Raw genomic sequence first — 26858 nt, forward strand, 5'->3', positions numbered from 1 at the left:
AACCCCGCTTTAAAACAAGAAATATGTCAGGGAACCAGAAATTTGTGAGTCCTTTCCACAGACCGAACTGTTTATCAGCCGCTGCTCCCGCAGGACAAGCCAAACTCACACACCCTGGAAAGGCCATTTTAGCTGGTAAGTGTCTTTTTGCGCTTATGAATCACGTCAGAAACTGTGACTTAATGCTGTGACTGACCCCAGATCAGCTGTGCCGCGCAGTTTTTGCACTGTCATCCACACTGTTTACTTGATCCCTACAGGGCTGTAGTCAGCATCACTGCACAGGCGAGTATTCAGTGTGCTGGACTGGGATGTGTGTGTGTGTGTGTGTGTGTCATGCTGTGTGCAACTGATGCAGAGGAACAAGAACTTTGATACAGTCTAGCATTTCTGTGTTACAATGTAACAGTCAAGACTTGCCTGTAACAAAAATAGAACGTTTCAATCAAAGTTGTCAGGTCACATTACACCCTAAAAAAAATTATATATATAAAATTATATATATATATATATATTAATGACAGTAAAGAACATTTTACACCTTAGTTCTCACTACTGGAATGTGGGAAAAAATTCATTTATTTTATTTATTTAATATTTTTCATAATATTTAAATTATCTATTATTTAATATCTATTACTATTTCATTTTTATTATTTAAAATTGAATCTGTTTTAAGAAGTATTGTCTTTCAGGACTTTATGCTTTTAAGACTTTAGGACTTTGAATGCTAAAGATCATTTCTTATTTGTGACTTTTAATTTTGGGGTGAAATATGACCCAGACATGTTCTTCACTTTTCTTTATTGATAAAGTGTTTTATTGCTGTTATCCATAAGTGCCTTTGATTTACGTTTAATATTTCAGAAACAGTTCAAAAAAATCCTAAAGGAATTCTAATTAAATACCCATGTTTAAATTTCTAATCTTTATGATTTTGAGTTATTAAGTATTAAATTGGGTATACTTGATCAAATAAGAACTTATAATAATCAGATAAGATTATTCATTATTAATATTTTCATTATAGTTTCTGTTATCCTATTTGATTGTTATTTTTATTTGATCCTTTTATGACTGGTTCCATTAATAATGCATTAAAATTCTTTTTTTCTTTATTTCATTCTCTTCTTGGCATCTATGGATAACGTTGTCGCCTTGAAAGTGTAGTTATAGTCTGTCTATTTTCCACCCTTCCCTGAAGTGTCTTTAGTTAGTGTGGTTAACGTCTTGCAGTACTTGCAGTACTGCTAGTACTGATAGTTAATGAGAAACTCATAGTAGTTTCATTCATAACTAATTATGTGCTGCATGAAGCTCATTCTGGTCCCAGTAATTGCTCAGTGGAGTGATAAATGTGTTGGATGCATGACATGATATGATGACAGAGCCTGTGGCATGCATGGACACATTAACACAGTAACATAGAATGCAGACGTCTGTGAGTGTTGAAATATTAAATATGTTTACTAGAACATGCAACTGCGAGTGCACTGGATTCCGATGCATTTCATAGATGTCACATATTTTTGTTAACATTTATTTATTGGACACTATTTATGTTCAAAGAACATGACCCTGTCTATGGGCGTATTATCCGCTGACAAAGCAATTTCTCCCACACGCTGTCTGTGATTGGCTAAAATGATCAACGCTGCAAAAACATCTTTGTTTCTCTTCATTGGGAGCACACGCTTGTTGTTGCATTTTTAAAATTAAATTATCGACTTGGTGGTACCGAAGTACCACTACATTTATCAACAGTACTCATTAGAATCAGGGGTGTACCGATTGATCGACTATATAAGAGAGCTGCATGTTGCACAGTTGACACATGACTTGTCACTTGCGCATTGTCACTAAAGTTTTTAAATTGCATTTTTCTTTCTAATTCTTGCCAGTGTTTAAACCATTCAAGGCTTGTGCACTTATGGAGACCGTACACTCATGCACACTTGCCGCGCACACACATAATAATGCTAGGTTCACATTACTGCACTGCAAGCACTGAATTAAAGTAACAGCACATTGTTTGCGTGAATATGAACATGCATTGACACAAAAATTTAGTAATTGCACCATAAATGCATATAATTAAAGTCTACTGTGTTTCACAGCCAACACATATAGGCTATGGTTTTTTGGCTAAAGGAAAAGAGTACTTCTAAATAAACACAGCAATAATTTAAAAGTTCTTAATTAAAGTTTTTTATGAACCGCAGGATTGCTTGTTATAAAGATTTAAATGCAAAAGAAAAGGCAGCAGAACTTAATGTTTCTGGGTACGTTTTATTTTAGAATATTTGTGATAACGTAAGAAAATTAGTTTAAATGTTTTGCTTTAGCAGCTTAATATATAAATATAGAAGTCAAGTCACCTTTATTTATATAGCGCTTTAAACAAAATACATTGGGACAACATTCATTAGGAAAACAGTGTCAATAATGCAAAATTATAGTTAAAGGCAGTTCATCATTGAATTCAGTGATGTGATATCTTCAGTTAAATAGTGTCTGTGCATTTATTTGCAATCAAGTCAACGATATCTCTGTAGATGAAGTGAATAGAAGAAGTAAATGTAAAGGTTAAAAGCATTGAATAATTGATGAAAGATTGCATTACTGTACTGTGTAAAAAAAAAGAATCACAATGTTGAAAAAGCATTTTAAGTAACAATGTTTGGATTTAAAATCAAAATAATGGATAAATGTTGTGTTTGGGGTAAACAAACGTATAAATATAACAAACGGCCAAAAAATCGTTCCTTTTGGCTGAGGTTTTGATTGTAAAGGACCAGTTATACTAGTAATTCATGAACGGATGGCTCAGCAGAAAAACAGGAGATGTCACGCCTGTCACTACTCGCGCAAGGCCACTGATTGCATATTTGTTTGATTTATAGACGTAAAGCAGGATTAGGTGTGTCATGCAGTTTGCCTTTAGGATCTGACCAAACATGCCTTGCTTCCTGAAAACCTCTAATGTTATTTCTGACATTTATAGAGTTGCTTTTTATCTGTTAGAAGGAATCTGGATTTGACCATGACATTTTCCCTAGTACTGAAAACATAAGATAGTTTTATATAATTCTACCGAAGTAGTATATGTGGCCTGAACTTCCTTTATAACTATTGTTTGATGTTTGAAAGGATGCATTAAACTGATCAAAAATGACAATAATGCTGTTTTTTTGTACTTTCTGTACATCAAATAAACCTTAACAAAATGTATCATGGTTTCCACAAATACAAGAAAATAGATTAGATTAGATTAATATTTCACAGACAGTATTTCTGATTCTACTGTATTTTTATCAAATAAATGCAGCCTTGGTGAGCATACATGGTGATTTTGGGATGGTTGTAGCCCCTTGACTCTCCCTCAGGGCAGTTTCTGTGGCTCGAGGAGGTCAGCAGGTCAAACAGGTTAGATATCTGACGCTCCTGCACTATATTCTGCTGTTTCACCTGCGGCTATAAGACACATTAGCACTCATCAGTTATGTTAAAACCTGTTAAACAGGTATACTGATGTTGTACAGAAAAATATATATATATGCAAAAAAAACCTCAAGTTTCCTGAACGCACACAGGATTGCTCTAGAAATTATCAATGATGACAAAACATCACTAAAATGAAGAGACAGTGAACAGGAACAAGAAATTGTAGTTTATGCACCAGAAGTCATTTATTAATTATTAATGCTATATGACCAGTTATTTGAGGCCAATTAATGACAACAATATTTGCTTTATATTTTTGGGTCTTCCCATTTTTCTTCTCCTTTTTACTCTATAAAAGGAGGGTAGTATTTTAATTAGTTCACAAAATTAGCATGCATCGCATTTGATATATAGTATGCTTTTTAGTGCATCCTGTAGAAAACAAAACTCTAATTCAATCTAAATTAAAATGTGACCAAAGATCTCAACACTGCTCTGCTATCCATTTTATCGCTACATAATATTACAGTATGACAAATGTTTACTCATTCGTGGTTATTTGAGTAGAAACACCTTAGACAAAGTTGATACCTAAATGAAAAATAACTCTTCTGAGTTATGAAAGAGCAGTAATATTTTCCTCTGGAATGTATACAGTGTATAATATAATAATGTCTGCAGGTTGAATCTGATTCATTTGATTGATCACCTGAAGTGTCTCTGCACACAGTGAAAGAAGTATAAATGTGTCAGAGATCTTATTATAGAGTAAGATGTTTGTTTCACAGTCACACCCATCCATCAGAGAGAGCAGGGGGCGGATCCTCTGAGCCAGAAGGACACGCCCCCTTTTGAGCAGCAGATGTGCTCATCACACACAGTTAAGGTGGCCTCAGATCATTAGGACTTTCATGAGACATTCGTTACTCTGAGATGATCATTGGTGTGTAAACTCCTAAACTACTAATCAAAAGTTTTTTAAAGAAATTATTGCTTTTTTTTCAGTATGCATGCATTAAATGGATCAAAAGCAACAATAAATACATTTATAATGTTAAAAAAGGTTCTTTTTCAAATAAATGCTGTTCTTTTGAACTTTCTGTTCATTAAAGAATCCTGCAAAATAAAACATATCATGGTTTTCATAACAATATGAAGCCCAGCTGTTTTCAACATTGATAATAATCAGAAATGTTGTCATGACTGGAGTAATGATACTGAAAATTAATTAGTTAAATTTAACAATATATTCAAATAGGAATCAGCCGTTTAAAATGATAATATTTCACAATATTACTGTTTTTACTGTATTTTTGATCATATAAATGCGGCCTTGGTGAGCAGAAGATTATTGGTATATATATAATTATATATAATAATTATATATTTTCAACAAAAATTTAAGATTCTTTTCACATTTAATTCAATGTGCAACTATCTTTGTAATTATTTGTGAAATTTGCTAGAAGTGTCTTGAGTGAATTGTTATGTAGTAAATCAGTTTGTTCAGTGTACGATTAGTTGGTTATAATATCATTCAAATAATTAGGCAAGAATTGCTATTACTATTGAGATTAGTGATTAAACTTATAATGAGCCATATCTAGAAACCGGATTTTCACAGAAACTAGCCTAGCAATATATTAATAATTCAAAACAGCCTAGCAACCATCACAACCCCCTTAGCGACTGCATAGCAATGCATTAAAAACCCTTTTTATATAGTTCTAATATATAAATTGAATTACATGACAGGTTATTATGTTTTTGTTCTTTGCGTAGAGTCATATTTGAACAAAACAGCAGCACTTTTGCTCTGTTATTTTTCTGACAGTGTTATTTCAGTATCAGTGAGATATTATTATAGTTTTTATTAATAGTTTGAATTAGTTTATTTGTATATTTTCTGTTTTCATTGTATTTTTTTGTTATGTTTGTGTTTATGCTATATTTATTTTTTTAATTAAATAGTTTTTTGTTATCTTTTCCGTTTTAGTTTTTTTAGTACATCAAGTTGAACTAAATGAAAATTTGAAAAGTAGTTTACTTATATAGTTGTGCTATTAAACGATTAATCACAATTAATTGCATACAAAATACAAGTTTTTGTTTACATAATATATATGTGTGTGTGCTGTGTATATTTATTATGTACATATAAATGCACATACAGTACAGTATATGTTTTAAAATATTTATATGTAGATATTTATATTCATATAATTTATATTATATGTAAATAATATTATTATATGTGACCCTGGAGCACAAAACCTTTTCTTAAGTCGCTGAGGTATATTTGTAGCAATAGCCAAAAAAAAACATTGTATTGGTCAAAATCATAATTTTTCTTTTATGCCAAAAATCATTGGGATATTTAAAAAAAATCATGTTCCATAAAGATATTTTGTAAATTTCCTACTGTAAATATATCAAAACTTAATTTTTGATTAGTAATATGCATTGCTAAGAATTCATTTGAACAACTTTAAAGATGATTTTCTCAATATTTAGATTTTTTTCCCCCTCAGATTCCAGATTTTCAAATAGTTGTATCTCGACCAAATATTTTCCTCCTAACAACCATACATCAATGGAAAGATTCTTTATTCATCTTTCAGATGATGCATAAATCTCAGTTTCGAAAAAATGACCCTTAAGACTGGTTTTGTGGTCCAGAGTCACATATAAACAACATCATTTTCTGAAAAATAAATATAATATTTATTGTGTGTATGTATATGTATGACTTATTTCTGTTAACATATTTTTATTTCAAGTAACAATTTTTGGGGGCTTTTTTTTTTAGGTTAATTTTTTTCCTCAATTCTTAACCAAAATAACCCTGATTTGTGACTTATATTGTGAATAGCACTATTAATAAATTCTCTGTGTTCTGCAGGTGGGCTTGCCGGAGGCATTGAAATCTGCATCACGTTTCCTACAGAGTATGTGAAAACTCAGCTCCAGTTAGATGAGAAGGCAAACCCGCCTCGCTACAAAGGCATCGGTGTGTATTTCCTCCACTGTGTATTTCATGACTTCATTATTATCTACAGTAAACACTCAGCAGTGGTCTTCATTCAGATTGCATCTACCTTGTCCTGAGAGCTTTCCAACCTCTTTCATTGAATGATGGTTAATCAGCAGAGTCCAAGCCGGTTGCACAAGCTTTGGCTTCATGCTTATCAGCTGCTGGACTATGTGGCCCCTTTTCACAAGTTTATCAGCATGGATATTTCAACACGCTTAATTTATTACCCAATTTACACGCTTGCAACCAGCAGTGTCATATTTCAACAGTCTGGTCAGGTTCCCTTTTAATGATACTGAAGTGGTGTGATTCTTCTGTCCTGTCTCATCAGTTGACTGTGTGAAGCAGACGGTGCGTAGTCATGGGGTGAAGGGTCTGTATCGCGGTCTGAGCTCTCTGCTCTATGGATCCATTCCCAAATCTGCGGTGAGGTGAGCACTTCCTGAGCCGCTGGGATTAGACTTTGACTGTCAGTGTGAAGCTGAGAGCTGCCCACAGTTTCTAATTTAGCTCCGCTCTTGCAACATTTCATCGAGTAGATCTGTCTTTTTTTTAGAGTGCTACTTGTTTACTGACATGACATATCAGCCAGTCCAGCTAGGATGTTACATTTGCATTTACATTTGTAAACTATTAAGTCATTTAAATTGATTAATTAAAAATTATGGAACCTGACACACATATATATATATATATATATATATATATATATATATATATATATATTGTGTGTCAGGTTCCATAATTTTTAATTAATCAATTTAAATGACTTAATATATATATATATATATATATTATTGCTTTCAAATGATTAATCGCATCCAAAATCAATGTTTTTGTTTACATAATATATCTTTGTTTACTGTATATATATATATATATATATATATATATATATATATATATATATATATATATATATATACTTATATACATATATATTTCAAGGTTGTTGAAGTTACATAAAAGGAAAACCATGCAGAAAAGAATTTTTTTACGAAGTAAAGTAACTTTAACTGAAATAAAGTAAAATACAAAAAAAATGTGTAAAAACTATAGGGAACGAAAAAAGGAACTAAAATTAAACTATAAAATAAAAGCTATATAGACATTATAGACATATATAGACATTAAAACTGCACACACACACACACATATATATATTTTTATAATTGTATTATTTATACGCATAGTTATTTATTATTTAGATTTATTAACTCATTTCACTTTTCCTACCTGTAAACTTTGTTCTGCAAAGTACAAAGCTATTTTATACAGCACAAAGTTTTTAAAATCATGTAAGCATGAAGTAATGTTATTTTTATATTATAGTATTTATTATTTTTAATATTAAAATTGATTCGTTTTTATTTTCATATTTTCATATTTCTTTTGAATTTGCGTGACAGTTTTAGTAAGCTCATGTGTTTCTCTGCAGGTTTGGGATGTTTGAGTTCCTCAGTAATAAGATGAGGGATGAGTCTGGGAAGCTGGACAGCACTCGAGGGTTGCTCTGCGGTCTGGGCGCAGGAGTGGCCGAGGCTGTGCTCGTGGTGTGTCCTATGGAGACTGTAAAGGTGTGCCACGTGATATACTGATGCTTTTAGCATGCATTGATAGTCAGAGGCCTAGTGCTTAATATTACGCATGAAACATTTAACTTTAGTCACATTGCATTGCTCACTTGCTGTCTAGACGTAGAATAAGAAATTCCACACTACTGCAAAAAGTAGAACAGTTTACCTATGCTTTACCAGTTGTGTACAAGAAGAAACCAATGAAATTGGTCAACACACTCAGGAGGCATTTAGCTTGCATAGCAGCTTTTAATGCATTACACACATATCTTTGAAATGCATGTGTAGTACAACCATTATGAAGTGATTTCTGGTTGAATTAACTCTGATATAAATAGAATATATTTTCCTTTACCTTCAGGTAAAATTCATCCACGACCAAACTTCAGCAAACCCAAAGTACCGAGGATTTTTCCATGGCGTGAGGGAAATAGTCAGAACACAAGGTAAATGTGGATAGTGGATTGTTTAGTCTGCAGCGCCACCGCCTGGAGACCATACACACTTACACCTGATTTATCCAGTTACACTATTTTAGTCATTCATTCAAATAAAATAAACATTGATTGGAAAAAAAAACCATTTTAGTACAGCCAGTTGTCAAAGCAACATTTCTTATCTAAGTTTACTACTCAGTGTATGTTTTGCAAGGTTTGTCTTTTTGTTAAACATATATTTTATTGGACTGTCTAGCTTTTAATGTAGAGAGAAGACTCTTTTATGAAGTTTAAAGAGTTATTTGGTAAAATTCTGCCAGGAAAAGATTTAGAATTTTCATCACATGTTAATGTAACAAATCTTGTGTGAAATAACTTGTGTTTGTTTCTTTGCTGGTTTTTATTAAATTTGTTACATTTGTTATTTGTTCAATTGTTTTTGCCATGAAAATAGCTTTTGATGCTGACATGGCATTAAGTCAATATATACTATACTATACTATACTTATTTTGGTTTACTTCAACTTGATGCGCTAAAATCTCTATATATCTAAAACTACTTAATATTACAAAAGCACAACAAAATTACTAAAACTCAAAGAAAAATGAAAGTGAAAAAAAAACTGATTCAAAAATCTTTACTAAAATAGTACTCAGTGATACTAAAATAACACACGTTTTTCTAGTGAATTTAACTTTATAAATCTCACTTTATAAAAACACATTCTTGATAGCTTTCTACATTTTATTTAGACTATTTCATAATAATCATTATAGTATATATTTACTGTTATAGCTATGTTTATTATGAAAGCACCCCAGAAATGTTTTTGTCAAAATTTTGTAGAGCATGAAGCAATGTTATTTTAGTATTATTTATAAATTATAGTATTTTTTTATTATTATGTTTTATTTTTATATTTTGATTTTAGTTTGAAATTCAGTCAACAGTCAACTTAATGTGCTTTTGTCATTTCTATGTAGCTTTATTTTTATTTCAGTTTAGGTTTTGGTCATTTAAATACTTAAACTTGTTTATTTTGCTTAGTTACCAATTCAACATTTCTAAAAGTGTTTTCAGTTCAAGTTTTTTTTTTATCTAATATTTATATTTTATGTATTTATAGCTTTTATATTAAATATTAAATTAATTAATTAAATAATTAAATATTAATAAATGGTTTAGGTGTTTTTTTTTTTTTTTTTTGTGCATTCACTAAATTCCCATCATGAGAGTAGAATGAAACTTTATTTAGAGTTGTAATAAAACTCTGGTCTGTTTTCACAGGACTCAAAGGAACATATCAGGGACTGACTGCAACAGTCCTGAAGCAGGGCTCGAACCAGGCCATCCGATTCTACGTAATGACCGCCCTCAGAAACTGGTATAAAGGTGTGAAGCACAGTATAATAATGATCATTATGTGAGTCCTATGTGTGCTGCAGTGATCACTGTGTTCACTCTAACACTAGGTGATAACCCCCAGAAGACTATTAACCCTCTCGTGACCGGAGTGTTCGGAGCCGTTGCTGGAGCTGCAAGCGTGTTTGGAAATACACCACTGGATGTGATCAAAACCAGAATGCAGGTGTGTGATAAGCAGAAAGCAAGACTGTAGTAAAACATCAACAGGACAGTTGAATATTGTTTTTTATGATGTTTTCAGGGATTGGAAGCTCACAAATATAAGAGTACGGTTGACTGCGCCATCAAAATCATGAAACACGAAGGAGCAGCTGCGTAAGTAAACATGACACCATGGGTGAATCTCATAAAAGGGCATTAATTACCCCAAAATTAGAGTTTTTTTTTTTTACTATTTCTAGGACCATTGTTAATTTTCCACATTATTTTAAATGACAACATTTTCTCATTTTATTCTAATTTACTTAACTATAATTTCAATTTTAGTTTTAGTAATTTTAGAACTTCAACTTAAGCTTATATCAGTTGATCTTAATTTTTTTTACATTTTTCAGTTTAAACTTCGTAATATTTTAATAATATTTATTTTTTATTTTATTTCACCTACAGGAATGTATCAATAATAGTTGTCATTGTAAATGTGTAATTTGTAATAAAAAAGATTGATAAAGTAAATATGCTAAATAATAACTAAACTAAAATAACTAAAACTAAAATGAAACATTTTTTGTCATTAAAATTTGATTTTTTTTAAATATAAAAAACTTTATTTCTAAGACCATTACAAATTTTTGACAAATCTTTTTGATCAAATGTTTATGAAAAAAATGTATTTACAAGTTTATTTTAGTTTACGTTATAATAATTTTATATGCTTTTATAATTTTTATTAGTTCTAAAATGATTAATTGACCATAATTACAAATTCTAAAATTAGTGAAACGGAAATTAAATTAGTTAGAAATATAATTTCTATTAATTTATAAAATAATTAACTTTAATCATTCATTTTATTTCAGTTTAACTCATTTTAGAACTTCAATTTCAGTTTCATAAAAACATCTGGGATCACAATTTACTCCCAAAATTCAGTTTTTGATAAAGATGTACCTATTTTTGACATAGTTTTCAGCACATACTCTCACCAAACTCTCATTACTGTAATGCATAAAGAAAGGTTTCCAGTGGTTCACCCTTATGCATTCACTTAAACACACTCGCTTTGTTTTCTCTCTCCTGTAGGTTCTACAAAGGCACGGTGCCCAGGTTAGGCCGGGTCTGTCTGGACGTGGCTATAGTGTTCATAATCTACGAGGAAGTAGTTAAAGTTCTCAACAAGGTGTGGAAGACGGATTAATAGGGGCGTGATGCTCATGGGCGGAGTCTGGCTTTATGACATCACACCGGTGTGACAACAGAGAACCTTTACTCAGGGGCCAAAATATCTGCCAACAGAATGTGCTTAATTACCATCATTTAATCAACAGATGTAGAGATTCTCCCAACTAATGTCAGAAAGACACCAAACACTTGAAAACTAGTTTTTACCAGAGACCAATTTAAATTATACTTTTTTTTCATTTATTACATATTAAACATATTTAGGGAGACTCATTTAAACTTTATTTTATTTTTTAAACATTGTAATTGTAGTTTTAACATTATTATTATTTTCTAAAGTGCAATTTACCAGCAAATATTATACCATACAGTTTCCATTGTATGTATTTTAATTTAGTTTTCCTTTACGTGTGATTGTATACTAAGTGCTGAGAGCCTAATCTGAACACCGTGCAACTTAAGAAACAGAATATGCCTTTTAGAAAAATCTTAACTGTAGTCTAAAATGCATAAAATAACCAAAGTTTTTAATTGTGAGATACAAATGGGTTTCATACCAAATACAGTACTTGTCAAGTGCTTGGAAACATTGTGATTTCTACATGTTTTTAAAGAAGTCTCTTCTGCTCACCAAGGCTGCATTTCTAAACTGCAAAATACAGGGAAAAGAGTAATATTGTGAAATAGTATTACAGCTTAAACAGAAAATCAGCATATTGGAATGATTTCTGAAGATTTGTGAGACTGGAGTAATAATGCTGATGAAAATTCAGCTTTGATCGCAGAAATAAATTACATTTTAACACATATTCACATAGAACAAATTATAATAATATTTCACAATATCACTGTGTTTTTGAGCATGTAAATGCAGCCGAGCAGAAGAGACTTCACTAAAATGCATAACTTTTGACAAGTATTAGTGGTACATATGCACTTTCACATTTGGTAGTAATCCAGATTTAGTGATTATTTTAAGTGCCTCTATTAATAAACATCATATAATCTATTTTTTGTAATTCTACTTGTTTACATTAAATCATTTCCGTAATTAGTGTATAATTAAATCCTGGTGTAACAGTATAGCATAAGAACCGTGATATATACAATAACTCTCTGAAATCAACACCACAACACATGCTGCGCTTTTACAAACTGAACAGTGTTGTTTCACCACAGAGCCAGATCACTCAAATACAAGGTTTACTTCTTTAACACGTGGTGAATGTTGTTAATGATGTGAAAAAGGTCACCGGATCAAATCAGTCCATGCCTTAAAGACGATTCAGCATGCTTTTTTTCCTCTTCCTACCTCTACTTCAAGATGCTCTAACAAATCTGTCAAAACTGATAACAGAGATGAAAACTGACATGTAACAGACACTGTATAAAGCAGATGTTCACTTTCCAGCATGGTTTTCAAAACTCTGACTTTTTTTTCACAGCAGACCAGAGAACTCGAGTGGCTTAACTCGTAGTATGCAACTGTTTAAGAGTTTAGAAATACTAAATAACATGTATTACGCCTTGAGAGTTACAGTCTTGAAGAGGTTTAACTGTCATTATGATCATTTGTGCCTGTGGTTCCTGACTCTTAAAAGACATGTTTTAGATATACTGTCTAAAACAATACCGTGTTGCAGTCAAATCATGATCTAGTGTTTATTTGACTTTGTAAAAGGCATAGGGCGACCCATGTTGGGTCAGGAAACAGCTGTGGGGATAAACAGGATTTTATTGTGTTTCTGTGAAAGTTATCAGAATGCATTCCGGTTTAGACCTGAAATATGCATTAATTGTCATGCTAATGAAAAAGAATGTGCCTTCAGTTCATGTCCTAATTCAGAATAAATTATGCTGACTGGATGAGTCTGTTTTATTTATTCATAGATAGATAGATAGATAGATAGATAGATAGATAGATAGATAGATAGATAGATAGATAGATAGATAGATAGATAGATAGATGTAAATAAAATAAGTATAAAAAAACTGGATAAATGATTCAGAGCTAAAATTACTTAATTAAAAATTAGATAAAATATGTCCAAAAAACCAACCAGTGAACATGTTGAAAGTGAGATTAACAATAAATAAAAGAAAAAATAATTTAAATACCAAAAATGATTAAATAGATTCATAATAATATTTAGTTTAATATTTAAATTGATTTAAATAAATAAAAATGAAAAAATTGTGTTTTCATGTCTGTATTCAGGTTGAAATTATTAAAAGAAAAAGCTTTATATATTTTAAGTGAGATTAAAAGCAGAAAATAGGATAATTCATATATATAAATATATATATTGAAAAATAAAGTAGTTACATTTTTATTTTGTTACACATTTTTGACTGCTTGAGGATTAATAGGGCTTTAAGTTTGGACACACCTTCTCATTCAAAGAGTTTTCTTTATTTTCATGACTATGAAAATTGTAGAGTCACACTGAAGGCATCAAGGGCTATTTGACCAAGAAGGAGAGTGATGGGGTGCTGCACCAGATGACCTGGCCTCCACAGTCACCGGACCTGAACCCAATCGAGATGGTTTAGGGGTGAGCTGGACCGCAGACAGAAGGCAAAAGGGCCAACAAGTGCTAAGCATCTCTCGGGGAACTCCTTCAAGACTGTTGGAAGACCATTTCAGGTGACTACCTCTTGAAGCTCATCAAGAGAATGCCAAGAGTGTGCAAAGCAGTAATCAAAGCAAAAGGTGGCTACTTTGAAGAACCTACAATATGACATATTTTCAGTTGTTTCACACTTTTTTGTTATGTATATAATTCCATATATAATTTCACATGTGCTAATTCATAGTTTTGATGCCTTCAGTGTGAATCTACAATTTTCATAGTCATGAAAATAAAGAAAACTCTTTGAATGAGAAGGTGTGTCCAAACTTTTGGTCTGTACTGTATATATATATATATATATATATATATATATATATATATATATATATATATATATATATATATATATATATATATATATATATATATATATATGTATATACTTGTCTAGATCAACTTTGAATGAAGAAAAGAGAATTATAGGGCCAGGTTTTCATTTTAAAAAATTAAATAATTTCTTTCTTTTTTTGTAGGCCTATATGAAATTTAGTAGTCAAACAATTCAAAGAAAAACATATTTAAAACAGAAAGAAAGTCACTTACAATTACAAAATGAGAATATTAGAAAAAATCTGACTCAAATTTAATTTCAAAACTGTTTTGCGTCATTATTAGATGCAAATATTAAATAGGGCTATGTCGTTTTTTAATATTTTATTTTATTTCAGTTAACATTTAATTTATTTCAATTTACCAAAAACATTGTAGCCATGCAGTCTTACTGAGGGTGAATTATATTTTTCTATAATTGATGAGTTCTGTTGTTGATTAAAGTATAATTTCAGCAGAGAAGCAGAAAAGCGAAAGCGTAAATGCTGCAGCACATATACGTTGACAATGTAAAATGTGAGCTCGGGCGTTCCGTAGTCGCAGCTCTCCTCTGCTGTCACTTGACGAACATTTAATTTTAAGATGTAGACATTAGTTTGTTTTTAATAGTAAATGAATGATGTCTTCTAAAGGGACGTCGCGAGGTTTTTATTTTAACACTGTTTTGTCTCTCGCGCGCTCTCTGGCTGCTCACTGTCCCGCTCCGATTGACAAGGTGAGAGATTTACCTCCTATTAGCATCTGAAGCTATAAGCTAACACATCCAAAACAAATCAAAACTGAATAAAATATCTGACGTCTTCTCTTATACATATAACCTTTATTAACATGTGCATCCAAATGTAAATGACCAGTCTTTTAAATCGACTGACATGCTTTATACAGTCATTTTCTAGTTTTACGTGTTTCTCATCAACCCCTCATTTATTTAATTATTTATTTATTTATTTATTTATTTAAGGCTTGATTAAAGAGATATTAACGTTATTAATTAATAATTTCTTAGTTTAAATGTTTTACTGATACTTTAACATTTACAATGCAGTTATAGGAAATAACCAGGGACAGCATAAAATGTTAATTTAATAATAATAATAATCAATTAAATAATAATAATAATAATAAAAGTAAATGTTCTTATAGTCAAATATAGAATATTTTTGTTGTTGTGAGTGAAATCATCATTCAAAACACAAATTAAAGCACATTTATACAGTTTGTCAGATTTGGTCAACTGTTTATTGATTTCTAAATGTATTTCAGAGCTGTGTCGGTTGATGTTTGAGTAATAGTCATTTATATCTCAGAGATAAAGTTAAATATGAATTAACCCAGACACATCACAGTGTTGTTTTGTCATTAAAGGCACAATATGTAATTTTTCTGCGTTTCCACGAACTTTAAAATCCGGAGAAAATTATAGTTTAATTAGAAGACATGGCACGTTTCTTTATTTCCGTTTTGACGCCCGTCTATGGCGTCATATAAACTTTGACCCCTCTAGTTTATCTAACTTCCTGCGGAACCGCCAAATACAAAGGTGAACAGAAGCAAAGACGAGACGAAGAAGAAAAAGTAGTAGCTAGCCTTGATCGAGACTATTATATTTTATTTATATTGTTTATATTCGTATTTATACCTCAATCAATAACTTAGTTATGGATCATGATTATGCTTTGCCTGCACGTTCTGTGAAGCGCAAACGTACGGGTGAAATAAATGACCTGAGAAGGTTTTGGGACGAAGAAGGAACGAGACACGGGTAAATATTGGAGTTGCATTTCCAAGATAGAGAGAGCTTCGTGACAAGCTGAAACTACAGAGAGATGCTTGCATTCTAATAAACAGGTATGCATCCATTCAGCTAACTATATCTATCCGTATATTTTGTGAAACGATGATGTCTTGTGTAAAACGCAGACGGACTAGCTCTCATGAAGAGTATAATGTAAATCTACATGTGTTCTATATCTAGCTGGATAAAGTAGCTTCAAATGCAGTTCACTATCTTGTTCGATATCATAGTATAAACGTAGCCTAATTATAATTATTAACGAAAGGCAACCGTGTTTTTTTTTTACATATATTACTACTAGCTAGATGGAATATTGATTTGATAGGGGTCTGATAATTCATATATCTCTCCGTTCGAAAATACGTGATTGTCAAAATACTAAGGCCGGTGACACAGTGGCTGCGTGCTGCTCTGCTGCGTGCCAGAAGCGTGGCGGCTGCTGCTGCTGTAGGTGACATAGAGGGAGACCGCTGACAGACCAGGCTCTTGTCTTCATGACAACAATATCTATACTTCATGTTGAACATAAATATAAAGCCTACTGATAAAGGACACCGTCAACAGTATTGACGGCAAAATAGACTTATGTTTGACAGGTGCAATATTTGAAAATCGGTAATTATTTATTTATTTTTTAAATTACATTTGTATCTGAATTTATGTCAACCTATAGACTTTCAAACATCAAAATGTCATGAATTAATATGTATTTGTGTACAAAATTACATATAAACATATTTTCCTATTATATTTTGGCTGGAAACGCTTCCAACACGCGTGGGTGTCGCGTGAAAAATAGGCGTCGGTTCTATTTCTAGCATGCACACATTTTCCGCGCGGCTCGAGCCGCGCCTGAGACACGCGTCTCACGCAGGCAGTGTGCAAGCTCTAACCCAGGGATCCTCAAATCTCGACCTCGAGATCCACTTTACTGCAGAGTTTAGTTCTAACCCTAATCAACCACACCTGAGCATGCTAATCAATGCCAGTCGGTGTCTTCAGGATCATTAGAAAATCACAGGCAGGTGACTTTCATCAGGGTTGGAGCTAAACTCGGCAGTGCATTGGACCTCCAGGGCAAGATTTGAGGAACCCTGCTCTAACCTATTAACATGGGAGCCGAATTAAAAACTGACACGCCACGCAGCTGAGACGCTTGCGCCACGCATCCAGTGTGTCGCCGGCCTCAGTTAAAATGAGTGAGGAATGTGGGGAGCGACAGAGCGCGTGTTCCAATGAACAACAACTCCCATGAGCCTACGCTCTTTCCCGACGTCATCAAAGTACGTCTCATGTTATTGTTTTGATTGAGTGACCCCTGGTGGCCAAAAATTCCATACTGCACGTTTAATTACTGACAGGACGTGAAAAACCAGGTGTTTTGAGGGCGCATCTCTATAGAAAAGTCATTGTGACTCGGAGAACAAAACACTTTCTGAATCTTTGCAAATGTGCTCTCAATTGAAACCAAGTATGTGTCACACTTGTGTCCTAAAAGTCAGTTTTGCATTCTTGTTTTCTCTGACCTTTTTGGCTGCATGATATAGTTTGACCCTTATTTCTTCAGAAGGAATGATTTAAAATGATTATAAACTTTATTCTGAAATGTACATGTTTACCTGAAAAAGGCTTGATCAATAGTCTGTTTTAAAGGGAAGTATGTTATAAACTTCCTAACACATTGGTGAACTTCTGAACATAATCTTGCATCATTATGTTTTTATGATGTGTGTACACCTGTTGTATTATTGAGTGGTGTCCAGTGTTATTTTAGTGTTATTTATATGCTATTATAATTTTTATACATATTTTGAAATGGCTTATATTTTTATATTTTTCATTTTATTTTATTAATATATGTGTGTGTATGTATATGTGTATAGATCGATAGATTTACGTTTTATTATTTTTAATCCAGTTTTATTTATTTCCAGTTAGTTTAAATTTTGCCTTTTTATTTTAATAATTAAAAAAAAATGTTTTTAATAGTTTTAGTTAACTGTAATATAACTCTAGTGGTGTCATGTTGAACTTGGTAGTTTGACACACTAAAAAAATGCATGATTAGTTATTTATTACAAATTAAATACAAATGGCACTCTGGCTCTCACTGCTTCTGAATGACGAAGAGAACATGTTTAAATACATTTGCATATTTGTCTAACATAGGTCCAGAAGCTGCAATGCATGTGTCCCGTGGACATCCGTGGTGTTTTCCAGCTGGACGAGCGGAGGAGAGATGCTGTGATCGCTCTCGGGATCTTCCTGCTGGAGTCTGAGCTGCAGGTACTGCTTTAACACAGTCGCTCTCATCAGCTTCATCGATTAAAGGAATAATCCAGAAACCAAAAATGTTAATGTAGTACTACTACAGTGTAAGCAAGTAAGTCAAAAGTATTTAAATAGCACGTTTCACAGACAAGGAGTCACACTTTACAATAAAAATAATAAGTTTAGTAGTGTTGTTAATCAAAGTGAGTTCATTCATCGTGTTTATGAGCAATAATGGTCTGTAGTGCTGAATTGTATGTTTTTTTTGCTCCTCCAGCACAAGGATGCTATTGTCCCGTACTTGTTGGGTTTGCTGAAGGGATTACCCAGGGTGCAATGGATCGAGGAGAGCTCAGAGAGAAAAGGACGAGGTATAAAAATATATTTTGGTCTTTTTATCACATTTGCTGATGCCATTTTCACTTACTCCTGATCTTGCATGCCTCTCATCTTTGCGGTTTCAGAAACGCTTCCCGTTGCGGAGAATTTCTCCTTCTGTTTGGTGACCACGCTCTCAGACGTTGCTCAGATGGACGAGTCCATGCGAATCCAAGTGTGTCTTTGCTTGTTTCATTTGCTAATCTGAGTGAATCTGCAACCAAGACATGTTGTTGTCACAAGAGTGTAGTGCCTTGGTTCTGTTACTGATTTTGTTTAATTGCTGATAGGTTGTATTATGTCACTAGCTGAGCTAACGATGCCTGGGAATACTGTACTACAATACGATGTCTCTCACAGCTTCATATTCACTCATGTCACATTAGTAATGCCGTGTATTTATTAACCTTGAGTAAGGTCTACAGGGAAAGGAGCAGCACTGATATATTTAGTTTCATCTCAAATCTCTTGCAGATTTTGGAGGCTGTAACGAACCTCATGCAGGTGCTACAGAAAATGTGTCAGACCATCGAAGGCCAAGATAAAGGTCAGTGTTTTCTTCCCATCCTGAATACCTTGCTCATATGAAATTCATAGCTTTCATAATGCAAGACAGATCAAAAAAGAAGGATGGCATCTAGAATTGATTGGATCTTGAAACATTATATTATTGGTTAACATTTTATGATTAATGACAAATATTTGGGGTAGGACAGATTTTTTAAAATGTTTTTCAAATATTTTTTAACATGTTGTGAAATAGTATAGCAATTTAGAACTAGACAAAAAAGTTCGTTAAGACAAACTTTAGGTTGGCTTGAGAAAGCCTAGCCTGAAAGTTCTTAGCAGTTGTTGCCTGGGCAGAGATTTGAAAAAGTTTCAAGTTTGATGGCAAGTTACAAACATGTCACTAGCATGTTTCTAGCATGATTCGCATGTCACTAGCATGTTTCTAGCATGATTCGCATGTCACTAGCATGTTTCTAGCATGATTCGCATGTCACTAGCATGTTTCTAGCATGATTCGCATGTCACTAGCATGTTTCTAGCATGATTCGCATGTCACTAGCATGTTTCTAGCATGATTAGCATTTCACTAGCATGTTTCTAGCATGATTAGCATGTCACTAGCATGTTTCTAGCATGATTAGCATTTCACTAGCATGTTTCTAGCATGATTAGCATGTCACTAGCATGTTTCTAGCATGATTCGCATGTCACTAGCATGTTTCTAGCATGATTCGCATGTTTCAAGCATGATTCGCATGTCACTAGCATGTTTCTAGCATGATTAGCATGTCACTAGCATGTTTCTAGCATGATTAGCATGTCACCAGCATGTTTCTAGCATGATTCGCATGTCACTAGCATGTTTCTAGCATGATTAGCATGTCACTAGCATGTTTCTAGGATGATTAACATGTCACCAGCATGTTTCTAGCATGATTAGCATGTCACTAGCATGTTTCTAGCATGATTAGCATGTCACTAGCCTGTTTCTAGCATGATTAGCATGTCCATATGATAAGCATGTCACTCGCATGTTTCTAGCATGATTAGCATGTCACTAGCATGTTTCTAGCATGATTAGCATGTTACTAGCATTTTCCTAGCATGATTAACAAGTTAATAGCATGTTACAAGCATGATTAGCAAGTGACTAGCATGTCGCTAGCATGATTAGCATGTTTAATGTTCAATTAATTTTTTACATGTTGTGAAATAGTATAGCAATTTGGAATAACAAATTATTATAATTTAAACATATTTTAATTAATAAATAATTATTATAAATAATGGTCAATAATAAATTGAGCAGATTGATTTCTGAAGAAGATGTGACACTGAAGAGTGGAGTAATGATGCTGAAAATACAGCTTTGCATCACATAAATAAATTATATTTTACAGTATATTCAAATAGAAAACATTTATTTCAAATTGTAATAATAGTAGTTTTTACTGTATTTTTGTTTCAAGAAATAAAAAAAAAAGTGATGTGTTTTTAAATGTTGCCTTGGTGAGCAGAAGAGACTTCTTTCAAAACAATATAAGTTCATTAATATTCCAAACATTGGACTGGTAGTGTATATAATTTGAAAATATATTTATATATATTATATATTTTAGAATATGTAATTGTTTTTTTATCACAATATGACAAGCTACAGTTAGTCACAATGCATTTAAATAAATAAATAGGGTCAATTTAGATTTCATGTTAACTTAAATATTAGTGTCTCTTTCTTCTAAATGTTCCTTCCTAGAATACCTGTGTAAATACACCGTGCCCTGTCTGCTCGGCGTGGTGCGAGCGTTCGGCCGCTACAGCAACACAGAGGAGCCGCTGCTGTCTAAACTCTTCCCCCGGGTCAGTCCTCAGCCCTTGGGCGCAGGAAACGGGGCAGAAGTCACCCGACGACGATCCTTTAACGATTTCCGCTCCATCCTACCCAGCTCACTCCTCACCGTCTGCCAGAGTGACACTTTACGCCGTAAAACCAGCAGCGTTTCCAGCGTCTCACAACAGGTACCAGCAGAGGGCGTCCGCATCTTTCAGCAATCACAAATCCAGGGATCAACAAACTGAGGCCTGGAAATGCATTCAACCGGAGCTGAAAGTTTTAAATTCATTTAAAGTCATGTTGCATGCGCTGCAAAAAATATCTTCCTCAGTACAGGTATTTTTGTCTTGTTCTCCAGTGCAAATCTCTAAACATTCTTAGATACATTTACTTGAGATGCTAAAAGAAGGAATGAAGGCTTATTGTCTTAGAAACTGAACAATTCTAATGAGTAAAACATGAACAAATATCTGTCAGTGTGGTTAGAATACTAAACTTGCTTTCCTTTCGGAAAGATCCTTTTCTGAGCCCACTGGCAGAAACTTGTTCTTGTGTAATCATACAGTAAGCTCACTTCACTCTGATGAATTTCTTTGTGTCCCCTTCCATTTATTCCTTAAATTGTGTTGTTCTTCAAAAGGTCTTAAATTTACCTTCACAGAAACCTGCAGAAACCCAGTGTCCTTTGATTAAAACATGAAATAATACTCTAGTATAACAAACAAACTTTTGATAGGAATAAACTGCAATAAAAAAGCAAGTTCTGTTAAGCAGTTGTTAAAGGTGCTTATATAGACGCGTGCAATCAAAAAAAAGCATCATATACAATTGAAATACAAAAAAAATATCAAATACTAGATTATATGATTCAGCATTTGTTGAATATGTGATTTTGTTAATAATGGCATCTTTTTGTTTTCTAGGGCAGTCCAGAACATGCTGGTCTTCCTCCAAGTTCTCCTGCTGACCCTTCTGCTCCTTATTTTGAAGGTAACTTTTTTTTACTATTAGTTTTGTTTACTAAACAGTATTTTTAATACAGTAGACATGTTTGGACGAGCCTCTGATGCCCAGAAATGCTGTCTAGGTTTGATGGTAGAGTTGCACGATTATAACAGAAATGATAAGTCAATTATTCCCTTGAAATTGTAATTGCGATTATTAATTACGATTATCCCAATTTGATGTAAATACCATTTTCTGATGCAACTGCATGCCGTATTTTTACATGAAAATAAACAAGCTGAAAACTGAAAAACCTGGAGTGCTTTTCTTTAGTTTTAAGCCTCAAATGTCAACCATACATAGGATTGGTTTCTTCTTCCAGTAAAAACATGAATTGTATTATAATGTAATAATGAAAATAATGGGAACAACCCTTAAGATAGCATGCAGAAAGAAAAAAATGCATCTTAACCAATCAGAATAACATAAGTGGACTAATTGCAGCTTTGAATGATTACATAATTGTGACATCCATAATTTTTTGATGGGTGTTACCCTGGTTTTTTTTTTGTGCTCCAGCGGGCTCGTATCTTCCTGATGGCAGCGCTGTGGACCCCGACTACTATTTCTCCACCATCAGCTCCAGTTTCTCCATCTCGCCGCTCTTCACGGGCAGTAACAGTAAAGGGTTTGACGCACCGCTGGATTTACTGAGGCAGCTTCTGCAGATGGTCAGTGCTCTGGATGCTTTCCACTACTGTAGTATATTATGGGATGTATTTTTGTTCACTCTTTGGTTCCTTCTCTTCTTGGATAGGTCGAGCGGTTTGTGTCAGAAGCCTTTATGAAGACACTGGATCAGACTATGGTTGGAGTTCTGGAGGTACCTGCTTAGATTCGGATGCTTCTGCTTTGTTCTGTTCAAGAGACAGTCTGTTGGTTTCTGGACATTTGCTTTCTTTTGCAGGTCAATGCATCAGTTAATCTCTTCTACAAGACATTCAGTGATCCGCTGTATGTGGCCATCTTTAAAATGCTAAGGGACACTTTATACTACATGAAAGGTACATTGATCATAGTGTGTAATGCATGGATTATTTGTAAAAACATTGAAATAGTGTTAATTCAAACTAATTGTTGTTTTTATTCTGTTACAAGTACATGTATTTTAATAAATTACAAAATAAATAAATAGAAATGTGTATTATTTTTATTATTGTTGTTGTTATTATTATAATATCACTATCTGTTACATTTATTATCTGTTATAAGAATATATTTACATTTATTGTGATTATTTATATAATTTATAATTATATTTTTAAATGTATTAATTCGATTTTTTTTATCTATTATATAAATGTGCAATTTATTACAGTAATAAAAATCTAATTATTTTTGTGCCATTATAAGTATTACTAATAACCACAAATTTATATACAAATAAAACAAAGTAATTGTTGTCTTGTTGTTATTATTATTATTATTAATAATAATTGTATCATTGTTAATCTATTATATGGATTATTATAACAACTAATAAAAACAACATATTGACAAATAAATAAAATATAACCAAAATGTGTTTAAAAAAATAGCACGTGCTATTATAATTATTATTGAGTTATATTTAATATTATAAAAACAAATAAATCAAATCAAATTTAAAAACATTGCCATCAAAATATTTAAATATTTAGTAGAAAAGGAAGGTTTTTTTTTTAGGTAAAGTTTAGGGAAAATAAATAAAAATATATTTTTCTATGCATATTAGCCAAATCAGGTAAGCCACAAAATGATGTTTAACATCTCTGAGTAACTCTAGTTTCTGGTTTTGGTAACCCCTGCTACTGTTATGTGATGGTTTGATGTGCGCAGACCTGCAGGTGTCGTTCGTGAAGGAGGTTCATGACTTTGTCCTGGAGCAGTTCAGCAGCAGTCAGTCTGAGCTGCAGAGGATCCTGCATGACGTGGAGAATCTGCACAGCGAGCTGAACCCGCTCAAACTGCGCTGTCAGGCCAACGCTGCCTGCGTGGACCTCATGGTGTGGGCCGTCACCGAGGAGCAGGGTGAGACTCAGAGAGGACTCTGGCATCATGTGTCTCACATACGTGTCATGTGACTTCTCTTACCGTTCATTTTTATGCTCATTTCTGCCAGGTGCAGAAAACCTCTGCACAAAACTATCCGAGAAGCTGCAGTCCAAGACGTCCAGCAAGGTCATCATCGCTCACATGCCTCTGCTCATCTGCTGCTTACAGGTGCGTCCAGAGTTCATTTTCATTTTATTTTGAACATTTAAGGGTTTAAATGCAACATTTGTGGCATTTCTTGGAGCAGGGTCTCGGACGGTTGTGTGAGCGTTTCCCAGTGGTTGCTCATTCGGTCACCATGTCTCTAAGAGATTTCCTAGTGGTGCCTTCACCTGTGCTAGTGAAGCTATACAAATATCACAGTCAGTACAACACAGGTGAGATCCTCCCCTTCATATCTAGATTTATGCTGCATATATTTGCTGAAAATTAACTCATCCTCAGGCCACCCAAGATTAGGATGAGTTTGTTTCTTCATCAGATTTGGAGAAATGTAGCATTGCATCACTTGCTCACCAATGGATGCTCTGCAGTGAATGGGTGCCGTCAGAATGAGAGTCCAAACAGCTGAGAAATCATCACAATAATCCACAAGTAATCCACAGCACTCCAGTCCATCAGTTAATGTCTTGTGAAGGGAGCAGCTGGATGTTTGTAAGAAACAAATCCATCATTAAGACATGTTAACCTAAAATACTGACTGAAATATGAGTCCTCTTTCCATAATAACGTCTATTATTTGTTGTTCTCTCACATCAAAATCCAACAACATATTTGGTTGTTTTCACTTATGAACGGTGCTGTGCATATTACTCTCTTGATTTAGACTTTCACTCAAGAAAGCATATTCTCATATTTTAGCCAGAATTAGTTGTTCGTAGTTAAAAATGTTTTGATGTATTTGTGACTTGTGACACAGCCTTTTGTTTCTCCAATGGACTGGAGTGGTGTGGATTATTGTGATGTTTTTTTCAGCTGTTTGGACTCTCATTCTGACGGCACCCATTCACTGCAGAGCATCCATTGCTGAACAAGTGATGCTACATTTCTCTAAATTTGTTTCAATGATGAAACAAGCTCATCAGCATCTCACATGGCCTGAGAGCCAGTACATTTTCAGCAATTTGTGAACTATTGCTTTAAGAATATACAAATTTGAATCAGTGCAAGCAGTCCAACTCCATTTCCCACTAATCAGGAACAGGAGAGATCAAGATCCATGTGACCAATGAACATTCCCAGTCCACCTTTAGCTCTCACTCCAGTAAGAAGAGCCAGCCATCCATGTATGAGCAGCTCCGAGACATTTCCATCGACAATATATGCAGGTAAACCTCATTTATACCTATAAAATGATTTGCAGCTGAAAGTGATGCCTGGTTCTTATACATGACTTTAGGAGTAGTCTTTTCCAAATCATAGTATGTTAAAAGTTTGTCTTGAGCAGCAAATCAGTATATCAGAATGATTTCTGAAGGTCATGTGACACTGAAGACTGGAGTAATGATGCAGAAAATTCAGCCGCGCATCACAGGAATACTTTGCATTTGAAATATTATTTGTATGGAATTTTTAGTTCACCACAGTTCTAATAAGTCACCAATAAGAGACTCTTTCTGTGATTCCAGGTGTTTAAAAGCAGGTTTGTGCATGGACTCAGTCATCGTTGAGGCTTTCCTAGCCAGTCTTTCCAACCGTCTTTACATCTCGCAGGAAAATGACAAGTATGTTCCTGAAATCTGACAATAAATCATGCATCTTGATCCAAAATGAAATGGTATTGGTTATTAAATACTTAAAAGGCTTTCATTCTTATTCTAAATCTCTCAAGTGGAATATAAGAAAATGGGGCAATCCCTAAAACATGATTTGTGTTCCTTTCCCACAGGGACGCCCACCTCATCCCGGATCACACTATCCGAGCATTAGGACACATCGCCGTGGCTCTGAGGGACACTCCTCGTGTGATGGAGCCCATTCTTCAGATCCTGCAGCAGAAGTTTTGCCAGCCGCCGTCCCAGCTCGACGTCCTCATAATAGATCAGCTGGGCTGTATGGTCATCACAGGAAACGTATGCCAGCATTTCTGTCTTCTGTCACAGGGAGTGGTTTGATCGGCCTGCTGGGGCTAATGTTTCCTGTCTGTTTGTCTGCCACAGCAATACATTTATCAGGAAGTCTGGAACTTGTTCCAGCAGATTAGTGTGAAGGCCAGCTCGATGGTTTACTCCACCAAAGACCACAAGGATCATGGATACAGGTGATGATTTACAGTGGATTGTTTCAGGCTTGACGACTTTTCCTTTCTGCTGTATGTGGATGGAGAAAAATCATATTAATGGCACTAGATAAGATCAAGCAAATTTAAAATTGATTTGTCTAGCCGTAATTTACTTGCCAAGTAATCAATGTAAAAACAACAATGTCAGCAACACAAACTGACTAAAAATAATAAATAATTTTAATTTACATAATTAACACAATAAACCAACCAAACAAAATTAAATATAATAAAAATTATTTATTATATTATTAATTTATTTTTAAGCAGCCTGTTATGCACACCAAGGCTAAAGTAACGTTAATATTGTATAATATAGGTTTAGATTTTAATATATAATTTTATTTATGACACCTGAAAATTCAGGTGTGTCATCAGTGGAGTATATTACATTTTAAATTATATATAAATAGAAAACAGTTATTTATATTAACAACATTACTGTTTTTACTAATCAAATAAATGCAGCCTTGGGGAACAGTAAAGAGACTTCTTTAAAAAAAAAAAAAAAAAAAAAAAAAAAAAGCA

At 33.5% G+C, this 26858-nt stretch overlaps 2 protein-coding genes across 2 annotated transcripts in view; both read left to right on the forward strand.

Annotated features, from left to right (window-relative positions):
• Positions 1 to 6: 6 nt before the first annotated feature.
• Positions 7 to 11805, forward strand: LOC132127068 (tricarboxylate transport protein B, mitochondrial-like). Its single transcript, XM_059538687.1, has 9 exons — positions 7 to 135; positions 6347 to 6454; positions 6810 to 6909; positions 7917 to 8055; positions 8417 to 8501; positions 9781 to 9885; positions 9966 to 10081; positions 10160 to 10233; positions 11161 to 11805. Exons 1-9 carry the CDS (start codon positions 24 to 26, stop codon positions 11273 to 11275), a joined length of 954 nt encoding a protein of 317 aa, XP_059394670.1. The 5' UTR covers positions 7 to 23; the 3' UTR covers positions 11276 to 11805.
• A 2945-nt stretch (positions 11806 to 14750) lies between these two features.
• The window catches only part of LOC132126962 (phosphatidylinositol 4-kinase alpha-like), a 39876-nt gene continuing 27768 nt past the window's right edge, over positions 14751 to 26858 (forward strand). Inside the window, exons 1-17 of the mRNA XM_059538584.1 lie at positions 14751 to 14937; positions 18187 to 18303; positions 18566 to 18659; positions 18753 to 18841; positions 19141 to 19213; positions 20933 to 21195; positions 21934 to 22000; positions 22535 to 22686; positions 22773 to 22838; positions 22923 to 23019; positions 23834 to 24025; positions 24117 to 24217; positions 24297 to 24426; positions 25248 to 25377; positions 25678 to 25773; positions 25938 to 26121; positions 26209 to 26309. Coding sequence (XP_059394567.1) covers positions 14839 to 14937; positions 18187 to 18303; positions 18566 to 18659; positions 18753 to 18841; positions 19141 to 19213; positions 20933 to 21195; positions 21934 to 22000; positions 22535 to 22686; positions 22773 to 22838; positions 22923 to 23019; positions 23834 to 24025; positions 24117 to 24217; positions 24297 to 24426; positions 25248 to 25377; positions 25678 to 25773; positions 25938 to 26121; positions 26209 to 26309 — 2051 coding nt within the window. The 5' untranslated portion in view covers positions 14751 to 14838. The remainder of the gene's footprint in view (positions 14938 to 18186; positions 18304 to 18565; positions 18660 to 18752; positions 18842 to 19140; positions 19214 to 20932; positions 21196 to 21933; positions 22001 to 22534; positions 22687 to 22772; positions 22839 to 22922; positions 23020 to 23833; positions 24026 to 24116; positions 24218 to 24296; positions 24427 to 25247; positions 25378 to 25677; positions 25774 to 25937; positions 26122 to 26208; positions 26310 to 26858) is intronic.

The sequence above is a fragment of the Carassius carassius genome, chromosome 45 (genome assembly GCF_963082965.1).
Source record: "Carassius carassius chromosome 45, fCarCar2.1, whole genome shotgun sequence".
Taxonomy (NCBI): Eukaryota; Metazoa; Chordata; class Actinopteri; order Cypriniformes; family Cyprinidae; genus Carassius; species Carassius carassius.